Source organism: Colletotrichum orchidophilum (assembly GCF_001831195.1).
Source record: "Colletotrichum orchidophilum strain IMI 309357 chromosome Unknown Scaffold_45.1, whole genome shotgun sequence".
In the NCBI taxonomy this organism is placed as follows: domain Eukaryota; kingdom Fungi; phylum Ascomycota; class Sordariomycetes; order Glomerellales; family Glomerellaceae; genus Colletotrichum; species Colletotrichum orchidophilum.
The window spans coordinates 71230-83659 of NW_019173001.1; the positions used below are offsets into that span (position 1 = coordinate 71230).

The window sequence follows — 12430 nt, forward strand, 5'->3', positions numbered from 1 at the left end:
GACTGTGCCTGTGAAACATTAAACTATTATTTTGGGTCGAGGCAGAGAGCCGCGCTTCTCCGCCACAAGCATAGGCCCTTGCCAAGGAAAATAGGCCATGTTGGATATATCCTCCGTGAACAGCCCCAACCAAAAACTCCGTGTCCAACCAGGTAGTCTAGTCTTCTTGACCGAACCGTGGTGAAACGCGATTGCGCTTCTTTCTCTCTGTGATCCAACCCATCAAACGAGACCTGTACGCCATGCTTCAAATTACCATGCTCAAATCCACTCGAATGTCCATTAGCTGTACAGAAAGAGCTCCTCAGATCTCGTAGTCATCGACCGGTGAAGGCGGGGGCTCGCGTACTCCGACATGGGTGACACCAAGACACTCGGGTTGTAAATCGTAGCGCTCATCATGCTCGCGTGGGAATCTCCAGGTGCAGTCGCCCATCCCATCGACTCCCTGGTGTCATAGCCCAGCTGCTGCACAGGTGTTTGAGGTACCGCTTCAGCAGTCGCTGTGGTGCTTGCCATTGTCGCGGTCGTGTGTAGGTCTCCAGCCACCGGCGCGATTTGTTGACGCTCTCCCTGGTACCACCACTGATTCTCGAAACCATTGTCCACGGTGACCATTGCTGCAGAAAGCGCCTCGAGCTCCTGTCTCCGCCCATCGTCTCTATCACGAGAGACTTGTGTGGCATTGGTAAGGGAGACGTCGCGGAACTTCATCGACAACTCGGAAGAGTAGTCGTCAACCTCGGACTCGTCGGGCATCCCAAACTCGCCTGGCCATGATGTAGCTGACCATGGCATTTCGTCCTCTCCCAGCCGGAAGCGTGACGGCACTTCAGGCAACGCCTTCCAGTAATCAGGCGCGTTCTGGGTTCGTGGCCGTTGACGCGGCAGCGCCGAACTTCCAAGAGCATCTGGTTCGGCGTCCCAAGGGCTGTCATTCCAAGGCGGAGGGGCAGAGCTACCTCGTTCGTGTGAGGAGCTCGATCGACTGTCTTGTCGAGATTGTCTGCTGACTTCGTAGCGTGGCGGCATTTGTTGTGGTTGGGGTGCGTAGTATTCTTGGATGGGTGGTGAAGATCGTGCTGGTTGATGGGCCGAGTGAGAGGGCTCTGCTAGATAATTTGTATTCGGCGGTGGAACTTGTCTGGGGAACTGGGCTCGATCACGAAAACCACGAGAGGCATATGTGACGGAATGTTGGTTAGGAGCATGTCTAGGTAAGAATGAAACCCCGAATTCGAAGTGGACAAAAATCTGGGGCTTCCGGCTTGGCCTCGACGCCATATCGTCAAACAGCTGTGGTGTGATAGGTTTTGTTCTCCAAGTAGTGCCCATGATGAAGGGGAGGGGGGGACGTCTGTGATTGATATGAGGGACGGGAGGCGGACTGAGAGTGGATGCCCTAGACTCGACGGCGGTCTGGGCTAGGTGAAAGCAGGACAAAGCGGAGATAGAGTCGGATGAATGCCAAGGTATGTATGCCAGTATTTGCCAGTTTTCGTAGGTACGGGGCCGAGCTTGGGCTCGGACGCTAGTATCAAAGGGATGTGTGACTTGCTGCAATAATGGGCAAAGAACAGGGTGGATGAGACCAGCAGATTCGTGTTGGTGTGCGGTGGACGACGAAATGTAGTAAGATCAGATGCTGCGGTTCATCCCTCCGATGTAAGCGGATGTTTGTTTGAGGTTTGAGCATCCTTTGAGCGTATAGAAAGCGAGGCAAGACAGGAAAGAAGCCGCCTAGATTGGAATTTGTTTTTGATATTAAGGCGTTGAAGGCGAGCGCCGGCAAGAAGTGGCTCCAAAAGGAATTCGAAGGAGGAGGGGAGGTTTGTGGCGGAACAAGCAAGACACCGCCCCGTCCCCCGTGGAGGAGGGACCCAAGCAAGCAGAGCCAGCGCAGGGTGTCCGAGGGATGGGGGCAAGGAAGCTAGAGGGGCCCGGGGACGAGGGTTGGCTGCATCGGGTCTTTGTGTAAGGTAAGGTGATTGGCGAAGGGGAGGCGTGAGTGTGGGAGGGGGGAGGCGTGAGGCGATGGCGAGACTGTGGAGGGCGGCTGAGGCAGCAGAATTAAGCCCGGTCTGAGTGACCTGTATCTGTGGGTAATGGATGGCAGCTCGCAAGCGGTAAAGGTCAAGCAAGTCGTTTGATGCACGGCACGGCCCCGAGTGCCGGGACAATGCCGGGACCTGGCCGTATCCCTTTCAAAAAATAAAATAAAATAAAATAAAATATAAAGAAAATATATAGAGAGAGAGAGAGAGAGAGAGAGAGAGAGAGAGAGAGAGAGAGAGATAACTGGGGCACTTGGGGTAGATAGGCCATACATTGGTACACTGACCGTCTGGGAGCAGAGCAATGAGCAGAGCTGCAGAGTGAGGACGGACTGAGAAGCATGGTACAGCCCCTCGGCGCCTCGCTTCCGGGTTGTCTGGCGATAGTACCCGCTTCGGACGAAATGCCACGGGCGAGGGAAGCAATGTATTTTGATAACGCAAGCTAAAGTTCCTCTTCAGCTTGCTACCAAGTCAGGGAGGGAGCAGAGGAGTCAACAAGAAATGGCGATCCTGAGCCTCCCGGGTCGCCGAGTTGGCGCGACGGGAAGTCCAAGACGGGATGGAGACCCCGATACGGCCATGGGAGGATGTCAAGACCAAGGGGGCGAGGGCGAAGGCGCGGAGCATGGGGTAACCATGGTCTTTTGCGCTTGCCAAGTTAGCTTGGGTCCCGTTCCGTTGCTTTTGTGTGCTTTTGTGGATATGTGCATGGCAGCTTGCCAGCAAGATGTGGCCGTGGGTGCACAGCAGAGCAAAAGGCGATCGAGACAGGCGTGACCAGCCAGCCAGCCAGCTTTCGGCTCGTGAGAGAGGGAAAGAGCGGAAAGCGGGCTGCAGTAGCGCAGCTGATTGGGAGGAAAAGGGCGGAATGGGCGAGGCAGGCTTGGCCAGTTTGGGATACCTACTCGAGGGATGAGAGACCTTGGCGGACCGACGTCTGTGGTGTACATAGTAAGGTACTGTGTATCCGTAAGTCGTGGGGAAACTACATTGTAAGGTAAGAGAAGGTAAGGTGAGGTAGGTACGTACTTACTCCAGTGCACTTATTTTTTTTCCCCACCTTCCTCGAGTCTGAGAGTGAGAAATCCGAACTTTGACGTCAACACACGCCTGCTGCGCTGCGTGCCGACTTCCATTTCAGACTTTGGAACATGCGCGCAGCAGCTTCCCAAAATCTTTTACAGGCTGTCAGATCTCGTGAAATGCCTCCACCGAGCTATACCTCATGGAATTCCATGATTGGCTAGTGGACTTCCGGTACGGCTTTTGCTCGCGCTGACTGAGAGATTATGGATAAGGATAACCTATCCAAATCCACCAACGTGCCATCATTATTATGGGCAGCACCGTCGGAACATTGACGGCCTGCGGGAGAGTCTAGACAGGGTATAGGCCCTCAAGACATCCCGGAAGTTGCGTACATTCCTGGAACTCCAGGCCCACTGCGTTCCGGTCATTTGTTTTACGGCTTCGAGATACATGATACATCAGAGTGCATCTCCACGACTTTGTCCCCTAGGACTCAACACTGCGAACAGCGTATCTCGCCTCACCCAGTCGCATGGCTAAGATTGCCGTGCTTCATGCATCGCAAGCTGCCTCTGCTATTCGTGTTCACCACACATTGCCACTCAATGACACTTGTTGAGGCAGGCGTCTCAAACCAACGTAAAATAAGAACGAGAAGCCCCTTTTACTCCAGCTCGAGCTGAGCTGGAGCTGCCGTTGTAGGGTTCCGGCTGATGATTTGCAGTTGATCTTCGCCCCCATTTGGGCCCATGGCCTCCCGCAGTGTCACATCAGATCTGTGATCCGCGTTTTGAACAAGACGCGCCGTATCTGAACAACACACTGTGCCACTGTCCGCCAAAGTGCAAGACAACGAGGCGAGCCAGCGACCAAGTAAGGGTTGCGTCCGGCCGTGGTGGCCCGACTAGTCGGGCGTCCCGATGGTGACATTCGCCCCCGTCCCCGTCCGTCCGTCTCCATCTGCTTTCCAGGGTGTCCATTTGAGTCCGCCGATCAGCCCTGACAGCCGCCAATCACCAAAATTGTCTTTTGCCTCTTCCACCCCGCCGTGACCAAGTCGACGAACGTGATTGGGCGTCAATGGCAATGGACTCTAGAATCCAGGGTACCTAAACCGAACCCCATCTGTGGAGCGTGGGACCACATCTTGTTCATCAATCAGGCAGCCATATAAGAATTTCCCGGTACCGCTCAACCACTGTGGAGCGTTCAAGTCGAGGAGCAGAAGATCCTTTTTTTTTTTTTTTTTTTTTTTCCTTTGCCTCAACACTGCAGGCCAAGGTGCTTAGGGCAGTGCCGACATCCCTTGATCAGCTTTTCGCCATCCCCTCTGTGATGGGAAAGACAATCTCCAGGTTGCACGGATGCGGCCATCGCACGTCAGCGGAAGGCCGGCCGAGGAGGGAACAGTAACACATGATGGAATCGTCGAATCTGACTTCTATGAAGTGGGGCCGGTCAGCACCCAAAAAACCCTACCTGTCATCCAACACGCCGAAAATATCGTACAGCATTGATGGTGCCGCTTCTTGCTGTAGTTGCTCACCCCTGCCACACGGCCTGGAAGTTTGATCCAAAGTTCAGACAGGAAGGCCAGGGCTGACGGGTGAAGGATGCGGAATGAACTTGAGGGAAACGATTACGAAGAAGCCAATTGGAAGCTGGGAGCCGTCGAGGAACCGCGGGCCCGGTGATGACGGTGTGTCTGATATGAGCTCGGGGAATTACTTGACCTCTGGATCAAGTTGCCCATGTCTGCCGAATTGTCCGAGTGGTTAATTAACAAGGTACCCATCGTGCCATCTTAATCGCTCATCTCTCCTCGACCTGCTGGAAAGGTGGAAGCTGCTCGCCCAAGTTGCTCGTATTATATAAGCATGTGCCCCGGCATCCTGTGTGCGCCACACAGCCTCAAGCCACGTGCTATCTGTCGCCACGTTCCATTCGGGGGGGCAAGCGTGGCTTGGATTGCTATTTTTGTTTTCCCATCCCGCTTCCCAATTCGATACGGCGATATAAGCACTTCTCCACCAAAAGAGCTCCACAACCCTCCGCCGCTGCAGCTCCGATCCTCAACTGCAACCCCCGAGTCCGACCCGACATCGTGCGGTTGCCTGCCTTCAGATCTGACTTTCCGGTAGCCTATTAGGATCACCTCAAGGCAGGCATTGTCCTTCGACCTAGTTCTCGGCATCTGGAGCAGGCGAAGCGCGATAATAAGCGCGATGGCTCAAGATAGGCGCCGCAAACATGGGCCTGTCACTAAGCCAGGACCCATGAAGAAGGAGCTCTGCGTTATGAGCATCGCCTCTCCGCCCCGTCTATTTCAGCGCGTTTCTCGTACTACTCTTCATTTCCAATAGTTGTTTCTCCTTGGCCTACCCAATTGGCGTGCCGTTTGCCATGAGCAGTCTTTCGTTCTTGTCCATCGTCCCGAGAACAGTAGTCTACTTGGCTTCGCTTCGAACATGACACGGACGGTCAAATTCCCGTCTTTTGTCCTTTCTCACCGCTACTATCCAGCTCCGCCTTGGGTAAGATATAGCCAGAGCTCGGATGCTTTGCGTCCACTCAGAAATGATGAATATCCTATGCCCCCCCTGCTTACTCGTTTAGCTCGGCTTCAGAAGAGAAATTTGGGCTAACAATCCTAGTACCGAAGCTAGAACCTCGTCGTATGGAGAACCCTAGAATATCTGCGAGTGGCGGCGCAAGTCCCGAAGAATTTGAGAACGCTGAGTTAGAGGCTGGTCTACCTCTTGTGGGAAAGAGCAAGGCACAGCCCAAGCTATGCTATATGGTCAGCCTCAAGTCTCGCAGCTGTCACATACGACCATACCCATTGGAAAACTCGGGATCCCGTCCGCTCTCCCATAGATAAGCTAATGAGGGCCGGATTAGTAGTTGGGTCGGTGACGACCAGCGAATACCTGGTGTTGTATGTTTTTTGGGGCTTCTTCCTTCTGGAGAACTCGGTCACCTTTTTGGTATCATGGCAGGCTTCCTTGGACTATAAAGTTGGTACAATCGGTGGGACTATTGTCGCGACAGATGATCTATCTAAGCCAAACAGATCCAGCAAAGGGAAGAAGCAATCTTTTACAAATAAAACAATAGTAACGGATATCATCGCATCAACACACTCAAACAGCAACCGTTCCCTTCCTTCCCTCCCTCCCCTCGTCCCCTCCAGCTTCCCCATTATCCCTCTCCCAGAACCGGTCCATCTCGCGATCTCTCCCACGTAGCAACCCACCCAGATCGAACGGGTCCACAACCGTCACCCAAAGCGGCCTCGGGTCCTTCCAACCCGGTCCCTCCACCTCCGTGACCCCGTCCGGCGCGAGGTACACCGTATACTTCTCGGGCAAATACCGCCTCGGATGCCGCAGATTGAACATGACTACATTCGCAAACATCAGGCTCGCCTCGAAAACATAGAAAAACCACTCGTACCGTATCGCGGGCGGTATATCCCCCACCTCCGTCTCAGCATCCCACCGCACCCTCGCGACTCCGAAGTACTCCACCACCCGGAACAACGTCCTTGCCAGTATCAGCCCGACGCTCATGTACAGCGTCACCATGGGACCCCTCACCCCGCGGACAGACGCCACGCCCTCCCGCGCGCACCGCCGCTGGAACACGACAGCAAGACCGACAAAGCACCCAATCACAAAGATTTGCAGGAGCAGGCTCGTCTTGATGAGCGCGTGGCCCGCCTCCATCTCCCGCTGCGTGAGGGACTGGTTGGCGGAGTAGGACGCACCCCAGCCGTTCAGGGCCTCTACAATGCTGGAGAAGAAGGCAAAGGTGCTGAGGACGCGGCCCGGGTGGAGCGGGGAGCAATAGGGGACGTAGTAGAGCACGCGGCCGAGAATATTGTAGTTTGCTAGCTCGAGAAGGGGTCTGGAGATATGGAAGAGGTGAGTTGAGGTTTTTTTCTTTTTTTCTTTTCTTCCCCTTACTGGAGGTGTGTGGACATGGAAGAAAGCTAGGGGTTCTGCTTACGGAGCCGCGTAGATGAGGCAAACACTAGCGATGAAGGTGTCGAGGTTATCATAATGCCACGCGCTGTACGTGCGGACGGCGAAGCCCGCCGTGAAGAGCAGACAGCAGAAGGAAAATAGCGCCGTGACTTTGAAGAATTTATAGTGGCTAGGGACCCGTCATTATTGATCAGCAACTTGCTCTTCCTTCTTGCGGTGGAATGCTACGAGCGTCGACAAAGAGGCGGTAATACGAGTAGAATAACTCACTAGCTCTGCCAGAAGTGCAGTATACCAGAGGCAGCAAACGCTACAGCGAAGAATATGGGCGCCGCCTTATTTGGGGCGTAGAAGAAGTAACTCCCGTCGACTAGATCTTGTTAGTGAGGGTTTGATGGCCTGCTAGGGATGGGTCGATATTACCATAGTTGCCGTCCTCCATGTTGTCCCGAGATTTCTCGACTTGAGTGAACTCTATAACTTCCTAGCTTTCCGTCGACCAGTTATGCAAGATAATGTTGGCAATTGTGGGAGTTGGAAAGAAAGCGGCATCCAGTGCTTTGCACCAGCTTCTAAGTTCATGTATAATCTTACGAAGACAAGTTCGCCCATAAGGGACTTGTATATATATGGCCAATTCACTGGCACGCATATTTGCACAACGACCGTCCATCGTCCTTCGAAATAGAGCATGCAAATTCCTCTTGTTGATCTTCCAATTCTCAAAAAGTAGATTCCCCCAAATCCGCAACCCGACGAATACGCTCGCCAAGTCCCCCCCAGACCCCAAAGATCAGCCTCAGAAGGCGTTCACGTTAATCAATCGCATCCATCCCTCAAATACGACGCGCGCAAAAGATGACCCGACTGACACACCCACAAAGCTAGGCTTCATCAACATCTCATTATTAATGATGGCGAGACGTTCTCCCTTAGATTCGAGATGCCTAAATCAGCCCAAGAAACAGCCCCAAGATATGCCGGCATGCAGGCTACAGCTGTCATCTCATCGTATCTCGTGTTGACCTCACTGGTTCAAAGGTTCCCAGATTCCTGGAACAGTCTTGTAGATAATCCGGAAGCTGTACCCGGGGCCCCTTTAAGCTTGCTGATATGACTTCTTGGGTAGTCTCTGTGAGCAACGCGGCGTGGCTGTCTGCAATGATGACCCGCCGAGATTGCTTCAGCCTCCTAAGCCATTCTTATCACACGTCCGAGGACACTTATGACTGCTCACATCCGCGAGAGTGCAGGAAGGGCACAGCTCATGATCCGCATCTAGCCATGTTCTTAAATCGTGAAGTGAATTCATCCCTGAATAGTACCTGGCAAGGCCAGCGTACGGACTAAATGCCTCGTAATGCCAATAAAGGGGCAAATCCTTAAAGAGCCAATCCCACCGTTCCCAATGAAAGTGTTCATACATCAGAAAAAGAACAGGACCAACGTGATCCCACATATCGTCGGGATATGGGCACATTTTCGACCTCCTCGGATCCAAGGCCCTCCCGTACAGTTGCTTCCTTTGCTCAAAAACGCCCAAAAAGTTTCCATCCTAGATGCAGTTCCTGGCGAGTAAAACGTACAGTGGTCATACATGAAATCATTACAGACTGATGCCTCACGGCCTTCAGTCAACCTCCCATCCGCGACCCGTTCCGTTCGCGTTATCGGTGGCCTCATCGTTCTCGCCGTCGTCGGTGCCGATCACGCTATTCGCACGCGATGACTCGACTTGGCTGAGATAGTAATCGTCGTTCTCGCCCCAGCTATCATACTCATCGTCAGAGTAGTCCCATTGCACGGGAATTGTCTCGCCGCCCTCGCCGAAACCGAACATCATACCGCGCCATTGTCCGGCGGCAATCTTAGCAGCCACCTGGAGCATCAGGGCGATGAGATGGCTTGGCGGACCAAGAAGAACCTCGCAAGTCTTCGACACAATGGCCATGGGGATTCTGCGGACAAGTTCCAGGCGGCTTCTCAGGGGATGATACCTGGCCTGGGCGCTCGTGGGCGCAAAAAGGTTGGCAGCTGTCGGCAGAGGCGAGAGCGCTCTGCGACCGACCGAGATGCTGCTCGTGGTTGACCTGTGTCGAATATACGGGCGACGTACGACGGCCGTCGTTGCTGCTTCATCCTCGGAGAGAGCAATTTTGTCAGGCTGCTCAACCGCCTCAGAAGCAATGTCTGGCGCGGTGGCTGCGCTATCCACCGAGCTGTCGTCGGTGAGGGACGACGTCGCATCCCAAGTACGCCGAGTCTCTGGTGTGATGGTCAGATCGGAAATGTCGCGGTAGTGCCAAGGCTTCTTAGGGATCAAAATATTATCGTGCGGGTATGGGAACCTCGTTGGAGAGACGTCTGAGGCAGGAGACCGCGGAACAGGCGTAATTGGGGAGTGGGCGGGCGAGTGCCATGACTTTGAGCTGTGGAACGAATCTGTAGAACCGGTTGGCGAAGCCGCCTCGTCCAGAATCGGAGTCGATCGCATAGCTGACTTTGACGGCGGCGAAGTGAGGAGGGTCAGCTGTGGGGGAACAAGAGCCCTGCCGGCTCTAAACCCGCGAAGCTTCTTTCTTCTGCCACCCATAACTCCGCTACCCTCGAGGACTGCCTCTTCGTCGGTCGCGGATTGTGATTCACTGCTTGACCCAGTCTCGCTGCCATGGCCCACCTCGGCTTGGAGTTTCTCACAAACCTTGTCGGACTCAGTAACAGGCTCAGTGGCCGGCGTAGACTCCAAAGTCGCAGCGGCCATCTTGATCTCGTAGTTCCGAATTACATCATAGATGTTAGTAGGCGTGGGTGTGCTTGCACCCGCCGAGAGGGGGGTATTGGGCAAAACCTCCACAGTGACGAGCTGCTCCTTGATTTCGTCCTGCAGCAGCCGATGAGTCGTTGGTAGCTCAGAAGTCACCGTAGTCTCTACCGTAGCTTCTGGCTTGCCTGTCTTTGGCTTCGTTGACGAGTCGGCGATTTCGATGGAAGCTTGAGGAATTCCAAGGCTCTGAGCCTCTTTTTCGCCGTCGACGGTCTCTGTCAAAGGCACTGTCACAGATGCGTGTGGTGGGGTGGCATACGAGGCTGGTATGATCGCAGGGGTAGTCGTCTCGTTGTGGGCATTGTCTTGTCCACCCGCGTAGTCATTCATAACTTGCACTTCTAGTGACTTTGCTGGAGACTCCTCGGCGTGTGTCTCCAGATCTGTTTGAAGCTCGTCCTCCAGCTCCACTTCTTCCGCGATCGATTCCTCGAACATTGATTCTTCGTGCATCCTGACCAGGTCACACGCTTGACCTTCCTGTTTAATCGCCACTTGAGTCGTAGAATTGCTCTCGACAATGCGGGTTGCCTCCGTTTCCCGCTTCGTAATTGTCTTCAACTCTGTCGTAACTGCGGGTCCCTCTGCTGCAGGGTTTGAGTTGTCATCCTTGGGCTCTACCGCTTTCGGTATTTCGGCGCTAGGCTCACGGGATCTAGAGCTTGACTGAAAGTCATTGCTAATAGTAGATAGACGGCGTTGCTCGCTTCGGCCGCGGAGAGAGGATGTCGAGGCTCTTCTGCCGGTGTTGGGCGTCAGAGCCTTCGGGGTCGGGGATACTTCGACCTCGTGTGCTGGTGTCGATAGGACAGGCAGAGGTCGTTTAACCGGGGGTGTCCATGGTCGCTTTTTGACGGGTGTCTTTGGTTTCTGGGGGAGAACGACTGTGAAAGACCGTTTGAAAGGGCATTCCGTCTTCTCAAACTGCAGTATTTGATCCCAGACACCCTTCAATGCCGCAGCAAGTTCCTGTTCATCGGCATTGGTGACCGGTATCTCAATCCTCCAGTAATTGGGTCGGCGAATCTGCAACACGAATTTGCTAGAGTCTTCGGCTAGGGCCCAGCATTGACTTTTCGGCAACATTGGCTGCAGGGCAGAGCCACAATTCAAGAACGCGACGGATCCAGTGCGGTATATTCGGAACGGCCCTATCAAGGCGGATTCCAATTAGCAAAGGCTGTGCAGGCATTGGAAGACATGTGTGACTTACCGATGGCGATTGTCCTTTCCAGCTGCGAGTGAGCGGACAGAGAACCGGGCTCGTCTGAAGGACCACGGCCTGGACTCCTAGCTCGTCCCCTGGAGGCAGCAGCGAAGGCCACGATCTTGACATTGGGGTGATTGTATAGTGTCTCGATGAGGCCACCAGCCGATGTGGATGGCGCCGGGTGTGACATGTGTGTTGATATCGGGGCAGTTGCGACGCGGCGAGGAGCCGGGTAGGCAGGGCGAAGAGATTCCATCGTGGTATCCCTGGAGCAAGGGAGAGGGTGTGTATGTGAGATTGCGACCGCGTGAGTGCAGTCACGTCACGTAAGTGCGGGAAGTGTCAGCTGATGGGCGAATATTACGAGTCGGACCTGGGTCATGTCGAAGCCGACATTGAGGACATGACAGGCCTAGAAGGACAGATTTGTCGTCGGAGCAGACGTTCGTTGGTGTTGTCGATTTCCGTCGCGTTCGTTAGCGCGCAGGTCTTCGTCCAGAGAATAGAGCAGTGCAGATCGGAAGCAAAGACAAATATGGCAAGGGGGTATTTTTTTTTTTTTGGAGGAATCCGAGGAACGGGCAAACGAAGGGGTCCAATTGAGCGGCGCGGATGGACGTGGGCCCCCTTTTGACCCGAGCGAGAATCGGCAAGGAAATAAAGTGTCTTGCTCCGTCTCAGTAGCCTTCAGATGAAGAAGAAACACTTGTGCCACCACACGATAGCAAAGGGAAGGGAAGGCAAGAAGAGATGGGTGTGTCCTGTCCCGGAGAAGCGAATGAGGAGAGGAGAACAGGAGGAGGAGGTTGAGGAAGAGAAAAAAGGTTTTTGATAATTGAGATTGAGCCAGGGCGGCAGGGACTCAGGGAGGGGCGGCGGCGGCGCACTTGGAGGTCGGAAGCAAGGTGATGCCAGGAATCCAGGATGCACAAAAGATGGAAGCTTGGACGGATTTGCTCATGGTTCGACCAGGGGTTAACGATGTCACGGCTTCTTGGAGACTCGTTCGAGGAAACACGCGCCCGACGGGGGGTTTCTGACGCTGCCGGTTTCCTGAGTCCTGACCATCGCGTCGCCGTTTGATAGCGATGGACCCCCGCGCCCCGCACCCACGTCCTTGTCACTTGACCCTGTGGCCGTACTATGAGACTCTCCCTCCCTTTCTCTGCTTCATTCCCAGAGGCCCAAAGGGCCTCAGTGCTCAAATAATCTAAGGCACCTTGCCTTGCCTCATTCGACTTGTTTGTTAATACCCTGCAGCACACAGATAGGTAGATGCGTGGACTTCTTGGCCTGAGTTGTCGTTGACTCAAGTTGGATA

General features: G+C 54.1%; 3 protein-coding genes across 3 annotated transcripts; all 3 read right to left on the minus strand.

Moving 5' to 3' along the window:
- Positions 1–282: 282 nt before the first annotated feature.
- On the minus strand, positions 283–1032 carry CORC01_06144 (uncharacterized protein; the record flags this gene model as incomplete). The annotated part of the gene is made up of 1 exon (XM_022617786.1): positions 283–1032. One exon carries the CDS (start codon positions 1030–1032, stop codon positions 283–285), a length of 750 nt encoding a protein of 249 aa, XP_022475672.1.
- Positions 1033–6229: 5197 nt separating this feature from the next.
- Positions 6230–7517, minus strand: CORC01_06145 (RTA1 domain-containing protein; the record flags this gene model as incomplete). Its single annotated transcript, XM_022617787.1, has 4 exons — positions 6230–6995; positions 7098–7244; positions 7346–7445; positions 7499–7517. The coding sequence occupies 4 exons, from the start codon at positions 7515–7517 to the stop codon at positions 6230–6232; spliced, it is 1032 nt and encodes a 343-aa protein (XP_022475673.1).
- Positions 7518–8705: 1188 nt separating this feature from the next.
- CORC01_06146 (uncharacterized protein) lies at positions 8706–11365 on the minus strand (the record flags this gene model as incomplete). The annotated part of the gene is made up of 2 exons (XM_022617788.1): positions 8706–11050; positions 11113–11365. 2 exons carry the CDS (start codon positions 11363–11365, stop codon positions 8706–8708), a joined length of 2598 nt encoding a protein of 865 aa, XP_022475674.1.
- Positions 11366–12430: the final 1065 nt, after the last annotated feature.